The sequence below is a fragment of the Bolinopsis microptera genome, chromosome 1 (assembly GCF_026151205.1).
Source record: "Bolinopsis microptera isolate Bmic1 chromosome 1, MBARI_Bmic_1.0, whole genome shotgun sequence".
Lineage (NCBI taxonomy): Eukaryota > Metazoa > Ctenophora > Tentaculata > Lobata > Bolinopsidae > Bolinopsis > Bolinopsis microptera.
In genome coordinates, this window is record NC_087072.1 from 11,178,543 (window position 1) to 11,196,365 (window position 17,823).

At 40.0% G+C, this 17,823-nt stretch overlaps 1 protein-coding gene across 5 annotated transcripts in view; it reads right to left on the reverse strand.

The window, feature by feature from the left end:
* The window catches only part of LOC134826146 (mediator of DNA damage checkpoint protein 1-like), a 49,963-nt gene that overhangs the window by 21,433 nt on the left and 10,707 nt on the right, over positions 1 to 17,823 (reverse strand). For 2 of the 5 annotated variants that reach the window (XM_063838435.1, XM_063838439.1), the window contains 15 exons: positions 17,606 to 17,731; positions 17,365 to 17,464; positions 17,038 to 17,197; positions 16,828 to 16,922; positions 16,009 to 16,417; positions 15,349 to 15,419; positions 12,129 to 12,333; positions 10,683 to 11,560; positions 10,416 to 10,508; positions 6,608 to 6,695; positions 6,027 to 6,062; positions 5,363 to 5,737; positions 3,737 to 3,793; positions 3,458 to 3,619; positions 2,351 to 3,240 (listed from right to left, as the gene is read on the reverse strand). In XM_063838435.1, the coding sequence (XP_063694505.1) occupies positions 2,351 to 3,240; positions 3,458 to 3,619; positions 3,737 to 3,793; positions 5,363 to 5,737; positions 6,027 to 6,062; positions 6,608 to 6,695; positions 10,416 to 10,508; positions 10,683 to 11,560; positions 12,129 to 12,333; positions 15,349 to 15,419; positions 16,009 to 16,417; positions 16,828 to 16,922; positions 17,038 to 17,197; positions 17,365 to 17,464; positions 17,606 to 17,731 (3,745 nt within the window). The remainder of the gene's footprint in view (positions 1 to 2,350; positions 3,241 to 3,457; positions 3,620 to 3,736; positions 3,794 to 5,362; positions 5,738 to 6,026; positions 6,063 to 6,607; positions 6,696 to 10,415; positions 10,509 to 10,682; positions 11,561 to 12,128; positions 12,334 to 15,348; positions 15,420 to 16,008; positions 16,418 to 16,827; positions 16,923 to 17,037; positions 17,198 to 17,364; positions 17,465 to 17,605; positions 17,732 to 17,823) is intronic. The other 3 variants (XM_063838438.1, XM_063838436.1, XM_063838437.1) reach the window with 3 other exon arrangements.

Sequence of the window (17,823 nt, forward strand, 5' to 3'; positions counted from 1 at the left end):
ACGTGACGTCGACTAAGTGCAACTTTGGATGATGAAAGCAAGCTTCTAAATTCGGGATAGCCTGTGGCAGACAACGCCCGATTCTAATGCTTCTATAGACCTACAGAAGTGTAAGTAAGTAGGTAAATATTTCATGCTAGTCATGTGGCACCCATTACGGTAACCATCCATAAAAATCAACTAAAACAACAAAACAACAAAAAGCAACTTTGGAATTTACAAAAAAGACCCACCTACTCCCTTCGCGGTACTAACTGTTTTTTCGGATAATATTAAGGACACCCACCCCTTTTGCGGTACTAACTATTGAGAAATCACGGTACTAACTGTGTCTTGGTATATAAAATAAGATACCCACCCATACTTTGCTTTAAACAGCTCATTAAACATTGCCAGGAAATGGGCAAATGATACCCATCATTTAGTAGGGGTTTTGTTTTCAATGTAGTCGAATTAGATAAAAAGTTACAAAAATAGGAAAATTTTTTTTAAAACCCAAAAAAAGGGAAAAAAACCTCGAAACCCTCTTCTTTTGATTGGTCGGCGTCGACTGTAAGCCTTCCTTGCGGTGGCTTTCACAACGCGTCCCCATTCTCCAACTCCTGCTGCTAGAGAGAGAGACTCCCAAATTATATACCATAATTATATTATACATAGATATCGACAACAGACTCCGAGAGTCTTGAAGTTCTGTTACCACCGCCCCTGGTGCAACCCCTTACGGGTTAACGATGAGGAGACAGGGACTTCCAGGGACGGTCATGGCCTGCTACATGCAACTCGTAGGAGTGTGCAATGTTCCTGTAACGTCACTGTAGACCACTCTTCTGTCGTTGTTTTGAGTGTCCGATCCAAAAACCAAATCCTAGGGTACACGAGACGTGGAAGCCTGTGAGCGTGTTAGAGTCTGTTAAGTGTTAGAGTCCTAGGGTTACACGAGACGTGGTAGCCTGTGAGCGTGTCAAATCCTAAGGTTACACGAGACTTGGTAGCCTGTGAGCGTGTTAAATCCTGGGGTTACACGAGACGTGGTAGTCTGTGAGCGTGTAGACCGCTCCTCTATCGTTGTTTTGAGTGTCCGATCCAAAACCAAATCCTAGGGTACACGAGACGTGGAAGCCTGTGAGCGTGTTAGAGTCTGTTAAGTGTTAGAGTCCTAGGGTTACACGAGACGTGGTAGCCTGTGAGCGTGTTAAATCCTAAGGTTACACGAGACTTGGTAGCCTGTGAGCGTGTTAAATCCTGGGGTTACACGAGACGTGGTAGTCTGTGAGCGTGTAGACCGCTCCTCTATCGTTGTTTTGAGTGTCCGATCCAAAACCAAATCCTGGGGTTACACGAGACATGGTAGCCTGTGAACGTGTCAAATCCTGGGGTTGCACGAGACGTGGTAGCCTGTGAGCGTGTAGACCGCTCCTCTATCGTTGTTTTGAGTGTCCGATCCAAAACCAAATCCTAGGGTACACGAGACGTGGAAGCCTGTGAGCGTGTTAGAGTCTATTAAGTGTTAGAGTCCTAGGGTTACACGAGACGTGGTAGCCTGTGAGCGTGTTAAATCCTAAGGTTACACGAGACTTGGTAGCCTGTGAGCGTGTTAAATCCTGGGGTTACACGAGACGTGGTAGTCTGTGAGCGTATAGACCGCTCCTCTATCGTTGTTTTGAGTGTCCGATCCAAAACCAAATCCTGGGGTTACACGAGACATGGTAGCCTGTGAACGTGTCAAATCCTGGGGTTACACGAGACATGGTAGCCTGTGAGCGTGTAGACTGCTCCTCTATCGTTGTTTTCAGTGTCCGATCCAAAACCAAATCCTGGGGTTACACGTCATATCATGTGGGGGCCTGTGAGCGTGTTAGTTTCCTGCGGAAGGTGTTATTTGCCTGTGGGAAAAGCGGTTATGCTGCGGTTCTAAGGTTAGTAGAGGCTATTAGAGCCTTTCCTTGTTGTAGAGATGGCTAGTCCCTTCCTTTGCATAGGTTAGAAACACCCATGCACCTCCCGTTCGAGCCACCCACCCCACACCGCGTGGAGGTTCGGTGAGGTTTTTCGTGGGGCAACCTCGAAACCCATTCCCGAAATTGAAATTAGAGGTAAAATGGGTTTTTTTGGGGTTGGACACCCCCCTTAGTACCATGTACTAACTTTTTTTCTGGGAAATGAGCAGCAGACCCACCACTTAGTACAAAAGTATTAACTGCGTTTCGGAAGAAAATATGACCCACCCCCCAACGTCACGTACGATTCTGACCTTATGATCCCTCCCCCCCCCCCCCAGTTTGGGACCATAATTTGGGACTTGTACATGTTGGGCACAAACTAAGATTATTATTCCACGATGAAAACTAACCTTTTTGCGTTTTCCTCTGCCAACCGTTATGAGGGGTTCAGGAGAGACATCAAACTCCTGTTTCACTCCGGGCTTCTTCGTGTTCCGACCTCCTCTCTTCTTCGGTTCAACCTTCACTGCAACATTTTCCTGGTCTTCCTCCACAACCATTTCCTCCTTCACTTTAGCTCCCCCTTTTGCTCTCCCAATCTTAGTTTCCAACTCTTTCTTCGCTTCTTTCAGGAACTCCTTGACGTCGGAGTTCACTTTTCTTCTTCTACCACGTTTTGATATTGGAGCTGGTGAACCTTCGATAGAGTCAGAGGGGTTGGTTCTCCTTCGGGTAGAGGGTGCAGGAGAACATTCCATCTTTAAAGAGACTGCTGGTGAACTTCTAGACGCTCGGTTAGTTTGTCGCTTCACGGGAGTAGAGAGGGTAGGCTGAGGATCCGGAGATTGACTTCTCGCTTCCTCGTCATCAGTTATATCTGGAGCAGTGTTCTGCTTCTTCCGCCCCCGTTTCGCTGCAACTGTTTTCTTCTTGGTGGTAGGGATTTCAGATTCAGCTTTGAGGGAAAGTTCTCCATCATCTGATTCAGTTTCAATGATTTTGTTCTTATTTCCCCTTCGTGTTGACCTTGCTATGGATTGATTCGATTTCATCGAATCCTGCGTATCATCGCTATCATCATTTCCTCTTCTTGCGCTTCTCCTCGAGACACCACTTGAATCACCTTCCGAATCACTCAGTGGACGTTTCTGCTTCCTTGCCGCAACCTTCTGTTTTAAGCTTGCAGGTGGTAACTTTGTGGTCCTCTTCGCGTTGTCAAGGTCTGTTAAAGGAAGTGATAGCTTGTCTTTTTTGGGGTTATTCGGTAGTGATTGGACGGGCTTTCTCTTTCTGGAACTTCCTGTAGAGAAAACAATAATCATGGTGTTAAAGTTTAAGACTAAAACACGATTTTAATATAGATTAGTGAAGAAGGATTAAATAGTAGCAATAACCAGATTGAGATCGCTTTTTAAATCGGCAGCAGCCACCAACTGAAAGCAGGCTAAATCTTTTAAGATTGAGAAAATGCACTATGAAAAATAATAGCATATAATATATTATATACATTTACGTACCAGTGACCTTCCCTTGTTCGCACGGAGTAATATTGGAATCTTGTTGCGGTTCCTGTTTGAGAACTGGTATCTGGACAGGGACTATCTTGGGTTTTCTACAAGAGGTGATCAAGTCAAGCTCTATGACCTCGTCACTGTCATCACTTGCATCATCCATCAAACCTGGAAGTATTACGTGATCAGCATCACGATTTATAACCATTATTTTAAAAAGATAAAACATGAGAGATAACAAATACACAGTATCTACAAATTCTTAACGAAAAAGTGAAAACAAACCGAATTCAGGCAAATCATCTTCGTCATCCAGAACTTTCGTTGATTTCTTATTCTTACCTAAAAGAGTCAATCAATAGTCAATATCTGTTTACTCCGACTATACTGCCGGATAATCTATTATTCATTCACAAGAACTATGCCAGGTCTCGGTCACAAACATAGTTCTGCAGAGGCAACATAATATAGCAGGTGCGGTATAATTTTGCCAAAAGTGCGATTCTGCACCTACCTAAAATTGCTTTGTGTGCAGCAAGAGTGCGGCAAAATTGGTGATTATTGGGACTTAAATGCAGCATTTTTTGGAAAAAAAGTACGGATAACGCCAAATCACAAATAGTACGAAACAGTTCTGCAAGTGATAAAAAGTGCGATTCCGCACCCACCACCCACCGCACTTAAAGCGTTGCCTCTGTAGCTCTGAAGTACTGAAGAGAACAGGCGGACTTCTCCGTACAACTGAGCCAGAGCTAGTTATTTTAATGTATCAATCCCTTGAACCCATATCCTTAGCTACAGCCCTGTTTCACCTGATCAGTCAGCTTTATGCGGAGTGTATCTAGTACTGAATGTTCATTATCCAACGTTCATGAAAAACTTGCTCAAAAGAGCAATTTCAGGAGCATCTCAGGTTATGATACTGATATAATATGATGATATAAATCATCATAAACTGTGATAGCCAGGCGACAATAATGGCAATGAGCAATATCAAAGTCAAATGACAAATCAAAAAGCACCAGCACAGCAGTAAGTGAGCTGAACCAACTAGCAATGGACAATCAAGTCCTACTACGATGGATACCAGCTCATAAAGGCTATTATGGTAACGAAAAGGCAGACTCTCTTGCAAAAAAGGCTCTGATAACTTGGACTCCGCCCAAGTGCTACTACCAATACCAAAAGTATTATGGAAGGGAGCGCTGCGGAGTATAAGTAATCGGAAAATGAATATAATGATAAATATAGCAATATAATACTGGACGTAGTAAGTCTTCTTCAGCTGATCAAGCTATCTTCTTTGCTTAAATGTCATGTGATTATCGTCCGGGTATGATTCACTACTCAATGACGGATCGGATCATTACATATTTCTGATTACTCGCTTAGTTCTAATCGCAGATATTAATGTATAGTATGCAGTATTGCATAATTCATGGCCGTAGTGAGGTTTCGAAAGGATATATTCTACTAACAATTGTATTTCATTTGAAATACACGTCATAAAACGTATGCAGACATTATCTAAGTAAGTCGTAATACTATTACGTAGATTATTTCTGTATGTGTTTTATTACTAATTATTATTTATTACTAATAGTTGTAGTGGAAAGTACATTGAACGGTTATCGGTTGTTCTCATAGCTGTTCAGACATGTTTATTGTGTACTGTTTAGACGCTTAGGATAGAACATATATATTTCAGAGTTTGTCCTGTAAAAAGAGCAACCCCTGCTTTACATACGTCGTACACATCATTATCATATCATATTTTCTTGTACGTGTTACAACTACAGTCTACAAGGATCCCGATTTCAAACCTAATCTAGAGATGAAAAGAACCCCAATTTCAAACCTAATCTAGAGATGAAAAGATGAGTCATGAATATGCAGGCATATCAAACATACCTTTATTTTGGGTTTTGTGTGCTTTGTTGGTCTCTTTTGCGTCCAACCTTTGTTTAACCTCTCTCCGTTTTCGGAGAAGTTCCTCGACACTTTCTAACTTTAGAACTGTCCGATGAGTACTTTTCTCTTCCTTCTTCGCAGGTTTTGAATCTTCAGCTGTCAGACCACTTTCAGTGCCTTCTCCTTCTTTTTTAGCAGCTGAATTTTTGTGCAAACTTCGGCCTTTTGGTATGTCCTCTTCCTGATCCTCCTCGGACTCATAATCGAAAGGGTTGTGTTTCTTTCGATTTGGAACTGCTTTGGGTTTCGTCGCTCTGGGTTTTCTTCCTCTGCCTGCACCTTTTTTATTTAAAGGCTCCTTCTTTTTGACTGGACCTGGAGATGAAAATCGATCTAGTGATGATATTTTACTTTTCAATTTTCAGTATGATAGGGTAAGCCTGGTTTAGTCTGTCCAAATCCTGACATGTAGGTTGCATTTTCATCTGTTAATGAAAAGCGTTAATAAATTTTATGGAGCAGATTACTGATCATTATAATTACCACTTTAATTACCACCTGTTTGTTTATTAATAATAATCTGAGCACCAACTTTGTATTAATATTACTGAAATTCTTGTGTAGATGAGTAAATTGAGCATCATAATCCTGACTATAAACTCACTTATAAGGTCGAACGACTGAGCTACATAGTCTCCAGCTGAAAAAGCTTATATTAAAGATAAACAATTAAACCGAGTGTACCATTACCAATTAATCGCTTCAGTTCGCGTCACTAAGTAACACTGCGTGATGTACATCTTCATTTCGAGCAATTCTATCAAGTTCTGACTTATTAAACGATTTGCGCGTGTTTCACAGTGGACCCGACCTTTTTTCATCCTCATTCACGACACGTGAGGGTTTAATTTACTGATCACCCGTGTAAAACGTGCCTTTCGCCAGAAAGGCACAATCTCATTTGACATAGACCACTCTAAACGTTGTTTCGTAAAACCTTTTATTAGATCGATAGACGATATGAGTTAAAAACTGATAAGAGCCGATTGTTGAACTCAATTGGCAAACTATGTAGACAAAATAAAAGTACGTTTATTCACTTTCAAAACGACGTAACGAGTCTCCGTGATCATTTTAGATCCAATAATTAAGCAAAATTTCGGTTCCTTGAGTAGGATTAATAAGTTCGAGTCAAAGCTGTTCCACAGTTTAAGGAAGGTTTGTTAAAAAAAATATTGTTAGTACCTGGCAAGGTGTTGAGCTGAGAATCGTACACTGGTCCATCTTCTTCGTCACTGTCAAACATCGACATGAACGACTTGCTTGCTTTTTCCTGAAACACAGCATATCTTTTAGTACGGAGCACAATACATCCCCCAAATTTAAAAATTTTTATTTCCTAATCCCCCAAATTTGGTTCATGAAAATGTCGCTTACAATTGTAGACTGATACAATGGTTCAGCTTCTAGTGATTTAGACCTTAGCTGGTAATTTTTAAATAAATTTTAAAGTACGTAGTTTTCGAAATGTTGCAATAATTTTATTGTTCATATTTAATTATGATGATTCAAACTATTTTTAGTTTGTGGTTCGAACTTCGGTTTCTGACCAATGTTTTTTTTAACTTCGCTCACTGTGTCAATAAGTTCGCTATCGATCTCTTCTGATAGACACAACGAGGTGGAGACTACAGTCCTCTTCCTCAACAATCCGTTTCACTAAACTTCGCAGCGTTTCCGAGCTGATAACGTTTTTGGTTGTGAATTCTCGACGACTGAAGTCTAACGTCTGAACTATTATAGGCGGCTTAAACCGAGTCAATAACAGATGACTTAACAGTGTTCTTAAACGTTTCAAGTCATTCAGTCATAAAATCGTAAAGCTCTGCCTGAACACTGATCACCAGCTGCTGACTTCCTATGAGACTGTTCTGCAGTAAACTAGCCCTATTCCGAAGACCCTTGACATAGTCCTGTATCCAACAAAATGGAACGATGCCCAAAACAAATCGACTAGTCCCAGCTTGTTCAACTTGTATGATCCCTCATACCAATATCACTGAATCTCCCGTTAGGTTTCTGGGCAATCTTAGAACATATTTCCCCCATACAAACAAGCTTTTTTTTGCTCCATGTAAACGCTTCATTGGGTTCATTATACCCGCGATCAATTTCATTTAAAAGTCACTTTGTATTACAAGCTGTGGCCTTTAAACAAGCTGTGTCGGAACAAATTTTATTTTTTATTTGTTTTATACAATAGAACCTCTTACTAAGGAGCATTTTTTTTAAATTAAAAAAAAGAGAGGCTAGGCCTGGTTGGCCCACGAGAAGATAGCATATGAATGCTTTGCCTACCTCTGGGGTATGGCAGTCCTGTGGGAGGATGCCAGTGGAATCAAGATGTGTAATCAAGGATGATGGTAAGTGTTGTGGGGTGTGTCATAGATGAACGCTTAAGTGGTGGTTGAGTGTGGAAGAGAGAGGCGAAATAAGACGGCGTTAAAGTAGTCGCTATGTTACACCTGTCTGGTCCAACTCCTCTGGCACCATTAAGCGTTTAGTGTGGTTTGTAAAGTTGACAATGGTGGAGATGTGTTGGATGTCGAATATGTCATTGGCAGAGAGGTAGTAGTCCCGGAAATATTGACCTCTTATTTGGGCAATAATACTAAGGAGCATGTTCTGAGCTTGACTATTAATCAGGTGATCTGGTTATTTTCAAGCCAGTAAGGCTAGTTATCCAACTCTGTAACTTGCAGCAGGAATTATGGTAGAATAATCTAGGCAATTATTCAATAATCAAGCTGTCAATAATCCAGCTGCCTTATAAACTGTGTATGATTCGCCTCTCGAAACAAATCCAAAGAATAATCAAGGTGGTACGACTACTCCTCTTTGTCTTAGCTCATCTTTCTATTTCATGATTTAAAACAGATTAAAGTGGTAATTTCTATGGTAGATAGTCTGGTCAGTTACGCACTTTTACCTGCATTTCATAGTCGAGGGCTGACAATTTTTGGGGCCACTCCAAGGTCTGTAGAACTGAAAGAAATTCGGAGCACAAAAATTCAGTCTAGGAAAATCGCCCTTTTGGCCACGCCCATTTGTGTTATATTCGTGTATAGTTATATTCTTAGCTTTTGAACATCGCGGACATTCGGATAAGTTCAAATTAATTGCTATGGCCACATTTATTTACAAATTATAAGGCAACAGTTGCAACAGTGCATAAGTTTAACTGATACAATAGTAAAGCCTAGCTATTAGTTATTTAGGCTTTACCTGGTGATTACTGATTATCTTTATGAATTCTTAAGTATATGTTAAAATAATTCTATTACTCATATTGTGATGATTCGAACGAGCAAATTCTATCAATTTATTTGTTTACTAGTGTAACCTGGCCTTCTGCTGGGATTTCACTGCCGCAGTTAAAAAGGGTAGGAGTATTTACCCGCTGAGTCAAAACCCGCATTAGGTGAGCAAATGCAATACTATTCGGAGTGCCCTCACGTATCCAATAGTATCTTAAAACAATAGTATCTTAAAACAATAATCAATAGAAATTAACCCTTATTAACTCCGCACCACACCCGCATATTTGAAAACATGCATTACATTGTCGTATGAAAGTATGAACTCTCTCTACAGTCCAAACAGAACGTTATAGTATTAAATGACAGTGTAATTATGAATTATGATATAATTTATGTACCAACGCTACATAATATGCAGTAATGGGAGAGAGCGAGGAGGGAGAAAATGTGAGCCATTTTATGTAACATTTGTGGTTTAAAACCATCAATTAAACCACTTACCACCGACCGATTTAAAAAACCTTTACCATTTGGCTTACTCATAGTTTTGTCGGCACTATACCGAAAAAACCAGCCCCGTAACTCTTACCGTTTTCTTGATTAATCCGCTCGGAAATTACACGCACACAGACAGACAGACGATCAGACACACATTCTGAGATTATTGTTGAGATACAATATGACCTCTTGCTAAGCAGCTTGTAATACCGAGTTTGCCTGGGAATTCCAGTAGAAATATTCAATTATACGACTACTCTTCATTGTCTTTATTTAATGATAAACATATTAGAAGTGGTGGTTCCTGTGGTAGTGGTCATTACTCTGGAGTACAAACTAACTGCACAGTTTTCATTACTCTGCAGTACAAACTGAGTACTGACTGCACAGTTTTCATTACTCTGCAGTACAAACTGACTGCACAGTTTTCATTTCTATGCAAGAGTTTGCGGTAAGTCTCTCCGCAAAAGCAACGAACCACCCTAATAATCGCTACCCGTCACTTGCCCTCCTTGTGCAAATAAATAATAACATCCTTCTTTTGCAACACTTTTAAAGTAAGCTTCTTGGTCTATCCTCATTTCAAGCTCAACAGTTATAAAGAAATTCATTTCTCAGCTGTAAAACCATTTTCTTCACAATGTCGCAATCTAAATGTAACTTTTCATCTCATTTAAATAGTAGACGTGACTTGATTAAGATGCTCCGTTTAAATGCAATCGATGACTATATACTGCGGGTCGAAAATCACAAGGTTTCAATCAGCGAAAATGTCTGATTGGGGATGATTCGCAGCTATGAAATTAATCAAAAATCGGCCAGGAAAGGTTTGAAAAAAATCGCAGATTTCCAAGAAATCGTTGATATACGATTCGTTATTGGAGCAATCTAGTCAGGGGACATGTTCAATTCAATCTCGAGAAGTTCGTCTGGTTGACGTTAGTTAGATGTTAATACTGTAAAATAATGCCCTAAACTGTTCAGGAACGTGACGACTGGTGGTGTAGACATTAAGGTAATTTTGACATAGAGAGCGTTCACATAATATTACGTAGGGGGGAGGGGGGTTTGGAAATGTTTTACACAATAGCTCAATAGGTATGTTTAAAGTGGCTCTCACAGCTTCACAGAGGGGGTTCTAAAATCTGTTTAATATGTGAACGATCCCTTTTCGAATTATTCTCAATAATTATTAATTACAAGTCTAGCTAAACACTTTAATTTTGGGTATTTACCTGCGAATTTGGCTCTCCCTTAATTTTAACATCGAATCCATCTGTTCCTCCGATGAGTCTAACGTCAAGCTCCAATGTGCAGGGGGTATCTTCCTGAAATTAATATTTGTTAATGATGCTGGATAATGAAATTATGAAGTGAAACTGATAAGGCCAAGGGTTGCTCTGGCCTCTGTCTATCATGGCATCCAATAGTTATCATCTGGGGAAGTTTGTTGAACGTCCAGTATTAAATCTATGATCGATAGAAATCATATCATTGCAAACCTCAATAAGCTCAGGGTCTGGAACGTCATCAACTGTAGCAATGGGAACATCCTCAACCTCGGAAATAGAAACGTCATCAACTGCAGCAGTAGGAACCTCATTAACCTCAGTAACCGGGGCCTCACTAACCTCATTCACTTGGACTTCGCTGACCTCTGAGGTATCCTCTACATCCATAACATGAGTTATGACCAGCGAACATGCCTCCTGCACCGATGTTATCTGCAGCTCATCATCTTCGTCATCATCCTTAACAACCTCAGTTATTCCACCTTCTCGCCCCTTATTTGTCATCTCATCATCATCATCAATCTCACAGTCTGTTTCATCGTCGTCCTCAGTAGCCTTCATGTCATCAGAATTGTCAATAAGCAAGACGGGCTCGTCATCTAGCCGAAGCTCTGGCATAAATTGCTTGTCGTCACCTTCTTCAATACCATCCTCCTCATCTTCCGTGTCCATCTCATCGACGGCACTTCCCTTTGCACACACAGATGGTTTAGTTGTTACCTCTTTCGTGTTATCTGATTTATTATTCGTGCTTCCGTTAGCACTTTTACCAACTTCATCATAAGTATTTTCATCTTTCTCCTCGATGGTAATGTTAGGAACTTCCTGTGTTTCCACAAAGTCACCTTCCACAACTTCATCAGACATCTCGATCATTTGAATCTGAGATTTGACCTCTAGAATTTTTGTAGGGGTGGTGACAGGATTCGTGTTTGGTCTCTCGGTGACAGATCGAGGTGGAGTCCTGGCAATATCTTCCATAAAGTCCTCTCTGGGAGGGGTCTTCTCAGGGTCCCCTTGAGAGTTACTATTGCTTGCTGTAGAGGACGTTTTAGTTGACATCACACTCGCCCACATTTGGCTGTCCTCTGAAATAATGGGTAATTTACAGGATTTAACAGAGTTACCTCGTTGACAATGTACTACTTTTTTCGGGGAAAAAGACATGAAGGTGAGCTTATCTTACCGTTACATCCTATTTTTCATAAACAAAAAGGGCCATCCTTCCCAAATTAAGGCTCTATATTTCCACCATTTACCAACATATTCATTATTCATATACATCATACAATGAAAGTGAGTAGCATATAATACATATTAGGGAACGACCCATGTGACATGAGATGTATCTGATATATCTCGTTACAACACTAAGTCTCACTAAAAGAATAGCGGGTAGACTCATGACTACGATCTTGTAGACTGCTTTACAAACAGCCCAACAGCTCCTTATTGCGACCGTTTAGGCAGGGCAGTAATTACATTTAAACATTACTAAATGTTAACTCGGACGATCCCCTATCATCAATTTCTTGCCATTTCTTTACAAGCCATCTTCTCGTCATTATACAGATCCTTTCTCAGTCTATGATAATACTACAACACCACAAACACTTGCATCGCCCTATTTTCAAGTAAGTGACACGCCCAAAATACCTGCCATGGAGTTCATCAGACTCCTTCTGTATTTGTCTCTTCTGTCAATTGAATTTTCTAGTTCCGATTCTGACATTGCCGGTGGTTCTATCAAACTTTCTTGAAGATTTGTAGATCTCCGGTTGGAGGCAGGAAGATGGCCTGGTCGAGCAGGAATAACAGGTATATCTTCCTCTATATCGGTGGCATCACTATCTCCCTCAATCTGAGGGATTTAAAATTAGGATGAATACAGTTTATTGCACCAACTCTTAAGGTTTCAACCCTCACAATATCATAATTAAGGTGAGAAACCACTTCCAAATTTTGTGGATAAGAGTGAGGTTATCACTGGATTAATGAGGAACTTCACGATGTCATTTGCTTAGGGTAGCTTTCAGGTACTTGGTATGCAATTTGTAATGATATTGTGTGAAAGAGAGAGGATGGCCCACTTTCCCAAAAGGTCACACCAGCAATCAGTAATCTCCTCTATAATTCGACACTTGTTTTGGACAATTTCATGCCACATCCGTGAGTTTGAAGTATAGGGCAGTATAATCATCCCAATCATCCCAATATTGTAAATTAGTGGTCAACAATATAAAAGCTCGACAACCGTTCTGCCATTAGTTAAGAAATTAAAGGTTAAACCTCAACTTTACCCACCTAGAGTCCTAGACTAGTTTCACAAAATATATTTTATCAGCTTTCGATGTTTTTATGTATTTTCATTAACATAATATGTTGTATCTAGTTATTATCTTCGGTCTTATCTGCACGATGCTGATTGATGACGGATGCTGGCCATGGCCAATTTAAGATCAATCCGTCATTCTTCGTATCGACATAATTTCATCTCCACTAGTCAACCGATCGTTCTGATGAACATCTTGGGAATATCTAGTTCGTTGGTGCTAAAACGTTACGTAACGTATCCAGTAATAGCGATCTTTTCTAACGCCGATAATAGAAGCGGTGCTAAGCACAAATCTCCACCAAAAATATCGTAATCTCACTAACAGAGATTCGCCAAATTAGCCGCACATTAAGCAATTTTAGGCGATTGCAGGATCGCACTTTTCGCAAAATGTTGCTGCACTTAAATATTGCCTTATTACATAAATATGGTTAATAGATATTAAAATAGTTAAAAGTGAAACGTATGGTACATCCCACTTATACTCCTTAGCTAGCAGCTGAGATCTCAACTACATGGTAGATTTATCTAGAAGTTTCATTATCACCGCCGGTCGAAGTAATTTATAACTAAGTAAACTGTGAGAAGAGTTTTCTTTCTAGGTGGGGATTCAGCCGTTTTTAAGTCGGTACGTAACAGCTGCATAACAATAGTCCTCGCTCGTTCATTTGCCCTGAATGTCTCAATCCTTTAGATTCAAATCTCAACTACATTGTTTAATTATCTAAAAGTTTCATTATCACCGCCGGTCTGGCCCCGAGGGCAGAATTTGACGATATACCCAATTGTTTATTCTTCCAGCTTAAACTTTTGAAGCAAGTGTAGACATAACCTCATCACATCAAGACTAATGGAATGGATATAATTAGTTAGTTTCCAATAGAGGTGGTAACTAACTCCACCCTAGCACTCAGTGGAATTGGTTCATGATGTGATGAGGGAGAGTCACCACAAGCCTCAAAACACAAAGACTCGCGACTTAACTTAGACGGAAAGCAAAGTTTAAGCTAGAACATGAAACAACAGATAACTATTGCACTACCACACGTGAAATAGTTATCTGATTAGTAAACTGACCACTCGTACTGAAACATATACAATTCAGTTCTGAACTTATATTGTGTTTTTACTTTTGATTACGTCTTGAGAGTCGAGTACGATTATTAAGTTTTTCGTTATAATCCTATTGACGTAAGCTCTGGAGCGGGCGATGGGTTCCAAAAAGTGCCGTCCTAAGAGTCTGCGCTGCTGGACTGACCAACCTTTCAACTGGGCAATGTTTCTACTTCGATCATATTACCACTCGACCATTAGGAAAACCACTGCTACTCACGTAGCGGGTTATCTATTAATGAACTGATAATGCAAACACTTATAAACCTAGACTGTGATCTAGGTTGCGATGGACTCCGGTTATTTAACTAGGCTCTATTTTATCTTGAATGTTCGTAACCACATATAGCTGGCTTAAATTTTAAAGCATCGCCAGTTTATCATTTAGATAACAACCTTCAGTCAGGTGTAAAATGTTGGCTCCTCATTATGTGAGGCCCTTCTTCTTTGCTTATAAGGGGTCGCAAGCCAGGAGGGACTTTCCAATTTAATCAGCCTAGGTTTTTGTCGAACCTTACATATTATAACCATTTGCTCAGTTTAACAATCTAAATGGCGCGCCGTTATTATAAGATCATAATCCCAATTTTCTCACTTTATCAACCTAAATAGTGCGCCGTTAAAACGGTGTCATTATTGTACGATTATGATCCAAATGACGATTGTTAAATTGTGGCCATAAACTTTAAGGCCTGATTGGATCCCGTTTTAGCTAAAAATCCTACCGAGATCGACTATAATGACAACTGCCACACCCGATGCAATCATGAAGGAGTTACAATTTTCGTATAATAAGCAGTGAACAATTTGGTAATCTGTCTTGATTTCTGACAGTGACAAAATAGGCTAATTTTGGTACCGCAAGTAGTTCATACACACTTTGAATTGTACTTCCAACCTTTTAACTCTACTACGATCTTTTCAATTTTGCTACTTGAATAATATTATGCTCGTTTTTCGTGAGCCATATTTCAGTGCTGGTATGGCTCCTCGCCTGTATGAGTGGTCTCCACTCACTGTAACATTCTTTTATTCTGCACCGCACCAAAATATCACAGTGGGTTTACTGTGTTAAAGAAGCCTCTCAAAAGTAAGTAAAAATCACCTTACCAGCTCAAAATAAGATTTTTTGCATTATCTTCAAGATTAAAGGTTTTACGTTCGTTCATAAGTATGATATTGGTGTGATCATTTCAGATATTTTGCACCTATCCGGAATCCTCCAAAATATTCCTGGCAACAGTTATATACAAAAATGTGTCGATTATGCTTCGTTGAAGCCCATCAGTTAGTCTAGGCATTTACAATGTTTAGAAGCCAAGATTTTAAAACAACCATCAGGCATCACGTTTCAAGTCTTATTCAGGGAAACTTGGTAGAAAATTCGCTGAACAACCCCTGCCCTCCCCGATCCCCCAATTAACAAACCTCAGTAGCAGGGGCCGATGTAGGAGAGAATCCTCCTGCTAATCCTTCAGATAGCATACTGATCTCTCCCCCTGAATCAAGTTTGATAATGTGTCAGAAACTTGTCAAAAAATTAATATCCAGAGACAAGAAGTAACTATGTGTTCGAGCTTTTTGTTTAGAATTGTGGACTAGCTGCACCTGGCTGTCACAAGCTAAGGGCGATAATATTTTAGAGAAGGTCTCTGAACTTCTGTTTTGTATAAAACTATTTCGTAGCAAATCATACTAAAGGATTTCATCAGTTCTATGTTTTTAGTCTTGTGACAGACTTTTTCACAGCAGCCGGATGAACTAGACATTGTTTGGGAACCCATGTTAAACTTTAAGACTTTAAACAAGTCCTGAGCAAGATTTTGATCAAGGATTTTAACCATAGAATTAGTAGAATTTTTCTCTAACTGGATACGGCCTGCCTTATAGCTCTGTAGAATATCTACAGCATTAATTTCTTGATGATTTTCTTATAAGTGGATAAGCTTTCTTTTTATATGTAGGTGGGTAGTTCTGCCTCCGGACTCGACAAGGAAATCCTCTGTGATTTAGCGACCAGTTTAATGGATCAATTACAACCAACTTTGCTTTTTATCTCAAAGTAACCTTACAGGTAATTAAACAAACCTGGGACTGATTTACTTTGATCCAGACATGTAATCTCCATATCACTGTTGTCAATATCTTGTGTCTTATCTGTTAACCCCACCTCTTTGGTTTGTTCTTCACTCCCACTCTTCTCACCAGTGCCCGATATCAAGTCGGAAGTCGTCGCTTGATCATCTTGGAGAGGATCGTCCTCATCTTCACTGGCTGTTGCAGTATCAGCTGTCGTGTCACACTCCTCTAAAGACGTGTCCTTATCTGTCGAGTCTCCGACTTTTTCAACTTCTGTGTCCTCAATTTTGTCTGTAACTTCATTTTTCTTCTTTTTCTCCTCCTCCTCCTCGTCGGGTGGAATTGTGATATCCCAACATTGTGTGTTCATTTCATCTCCCATTCCAACATTGCTATCCTCTCCCTCCGATCGCGATTCCTAGAGCAGATAGATTAACTTTAACATTCGTAAAATATTCGATAAAAATTTCCTATGCCATAAGTAATCAGTGAAATGTAATATTCAAGACAGTCTGGAAATAATAATTAGTCAGGAATTAGTTACTTTTCGGTTACCATATAACCGCGTAACCGAAGGTCATTCCAACGCGACGTAAATCCTAAAAGCTTTTTATAGCTTATTTGAAGTTCCCAACGACGATTGCACTCACTACTCTTTCTCCCATCGAATGAAATTAGGGCACCTAGGTCCACTGAGTTACTCCATACAGCTTTCCCAGCTTTTTTCCAATTTGGGCCAGTCATCATATCAGTTAAAATTGCTCACCGATGTTTAAAATCCCGAGGGAGCTCTACATACACACTTACACAGATTTAGTTCTGACTTACTCTTGCATCCTGTGTTTCAGCAATCTTCTCAGGCTCATCACATTGATTGTTTAGATCCACAATCTCTGAGCCACAATCTGATTGCTCATCCGCATCTGATGGATAATTTCATTAAATATCTTGACTAAGTACGAGATGAAATGTTATTTGTTGCAAAATGTCCTTGAATAAATAATTTGTTCGTGACCTCACGGTCACTTTAACACAAACCTTCTAACGTGAAGTTGGGTAGTTGTGAGTCGGGGATTGTAGTAGTCAGGTCTTTTCCTTGCAGCTGCGCTAAAGTATTTAGCTCCTTTAGCGTGTTTATCAGACTTGTATCCTTGCCTAACTCTTCAGACTGATCCAATTGAAGTTGACGACTAGTTACCTGAAATATCTAGTAAGTCGGGGCAGGTTTCTATAATTACCAGGAAGATGAAACGATTTGTATTCGAACTCCCGAGTTTTCTTTGAATTACCAGGACACAGGAGTACTTAATCGGTTATCATTAACAGTGATTTAACATGAGAAGCCGCACAAAAGAGTAAACATACCCTGACAGCTCCGGGTGTTTCAGGCACTTGTTGACCGAGCGTCTTATGGGTCTTTAGAGGAGAGTTTTGTGGAGAGTCTTCGACATAGAGAAGCGAAGATCTGAAACAGTTTGGGTAAAAAGTAATTTGTTATCGATTGGTTGACCGTTGATCGATGACAAATTTATGAGAATCCGTACTTTAAAGTAGCTCTAACATCAACAGTAAAAACTATAAAGGAGACATTTGTGTTGATGCTTACTCGTCAAGGTTTGGTAGAAATTGTGATGGGGGTACAGCCTCAACGTCACTGCTCTCGCCGTCTGCGCTAATCTCTAGCGCCTGTACTTCGTCTTGTATTCTGACTGTCTTTGCAGGAGTCGAACTGCTGAATAAGGCCGTTGCTTAGCTGATTGATCGTACATAGGGAGTTCCGATGTATCATATTGTAAAGAGTTTAAGATCGAGAACACATAGCAG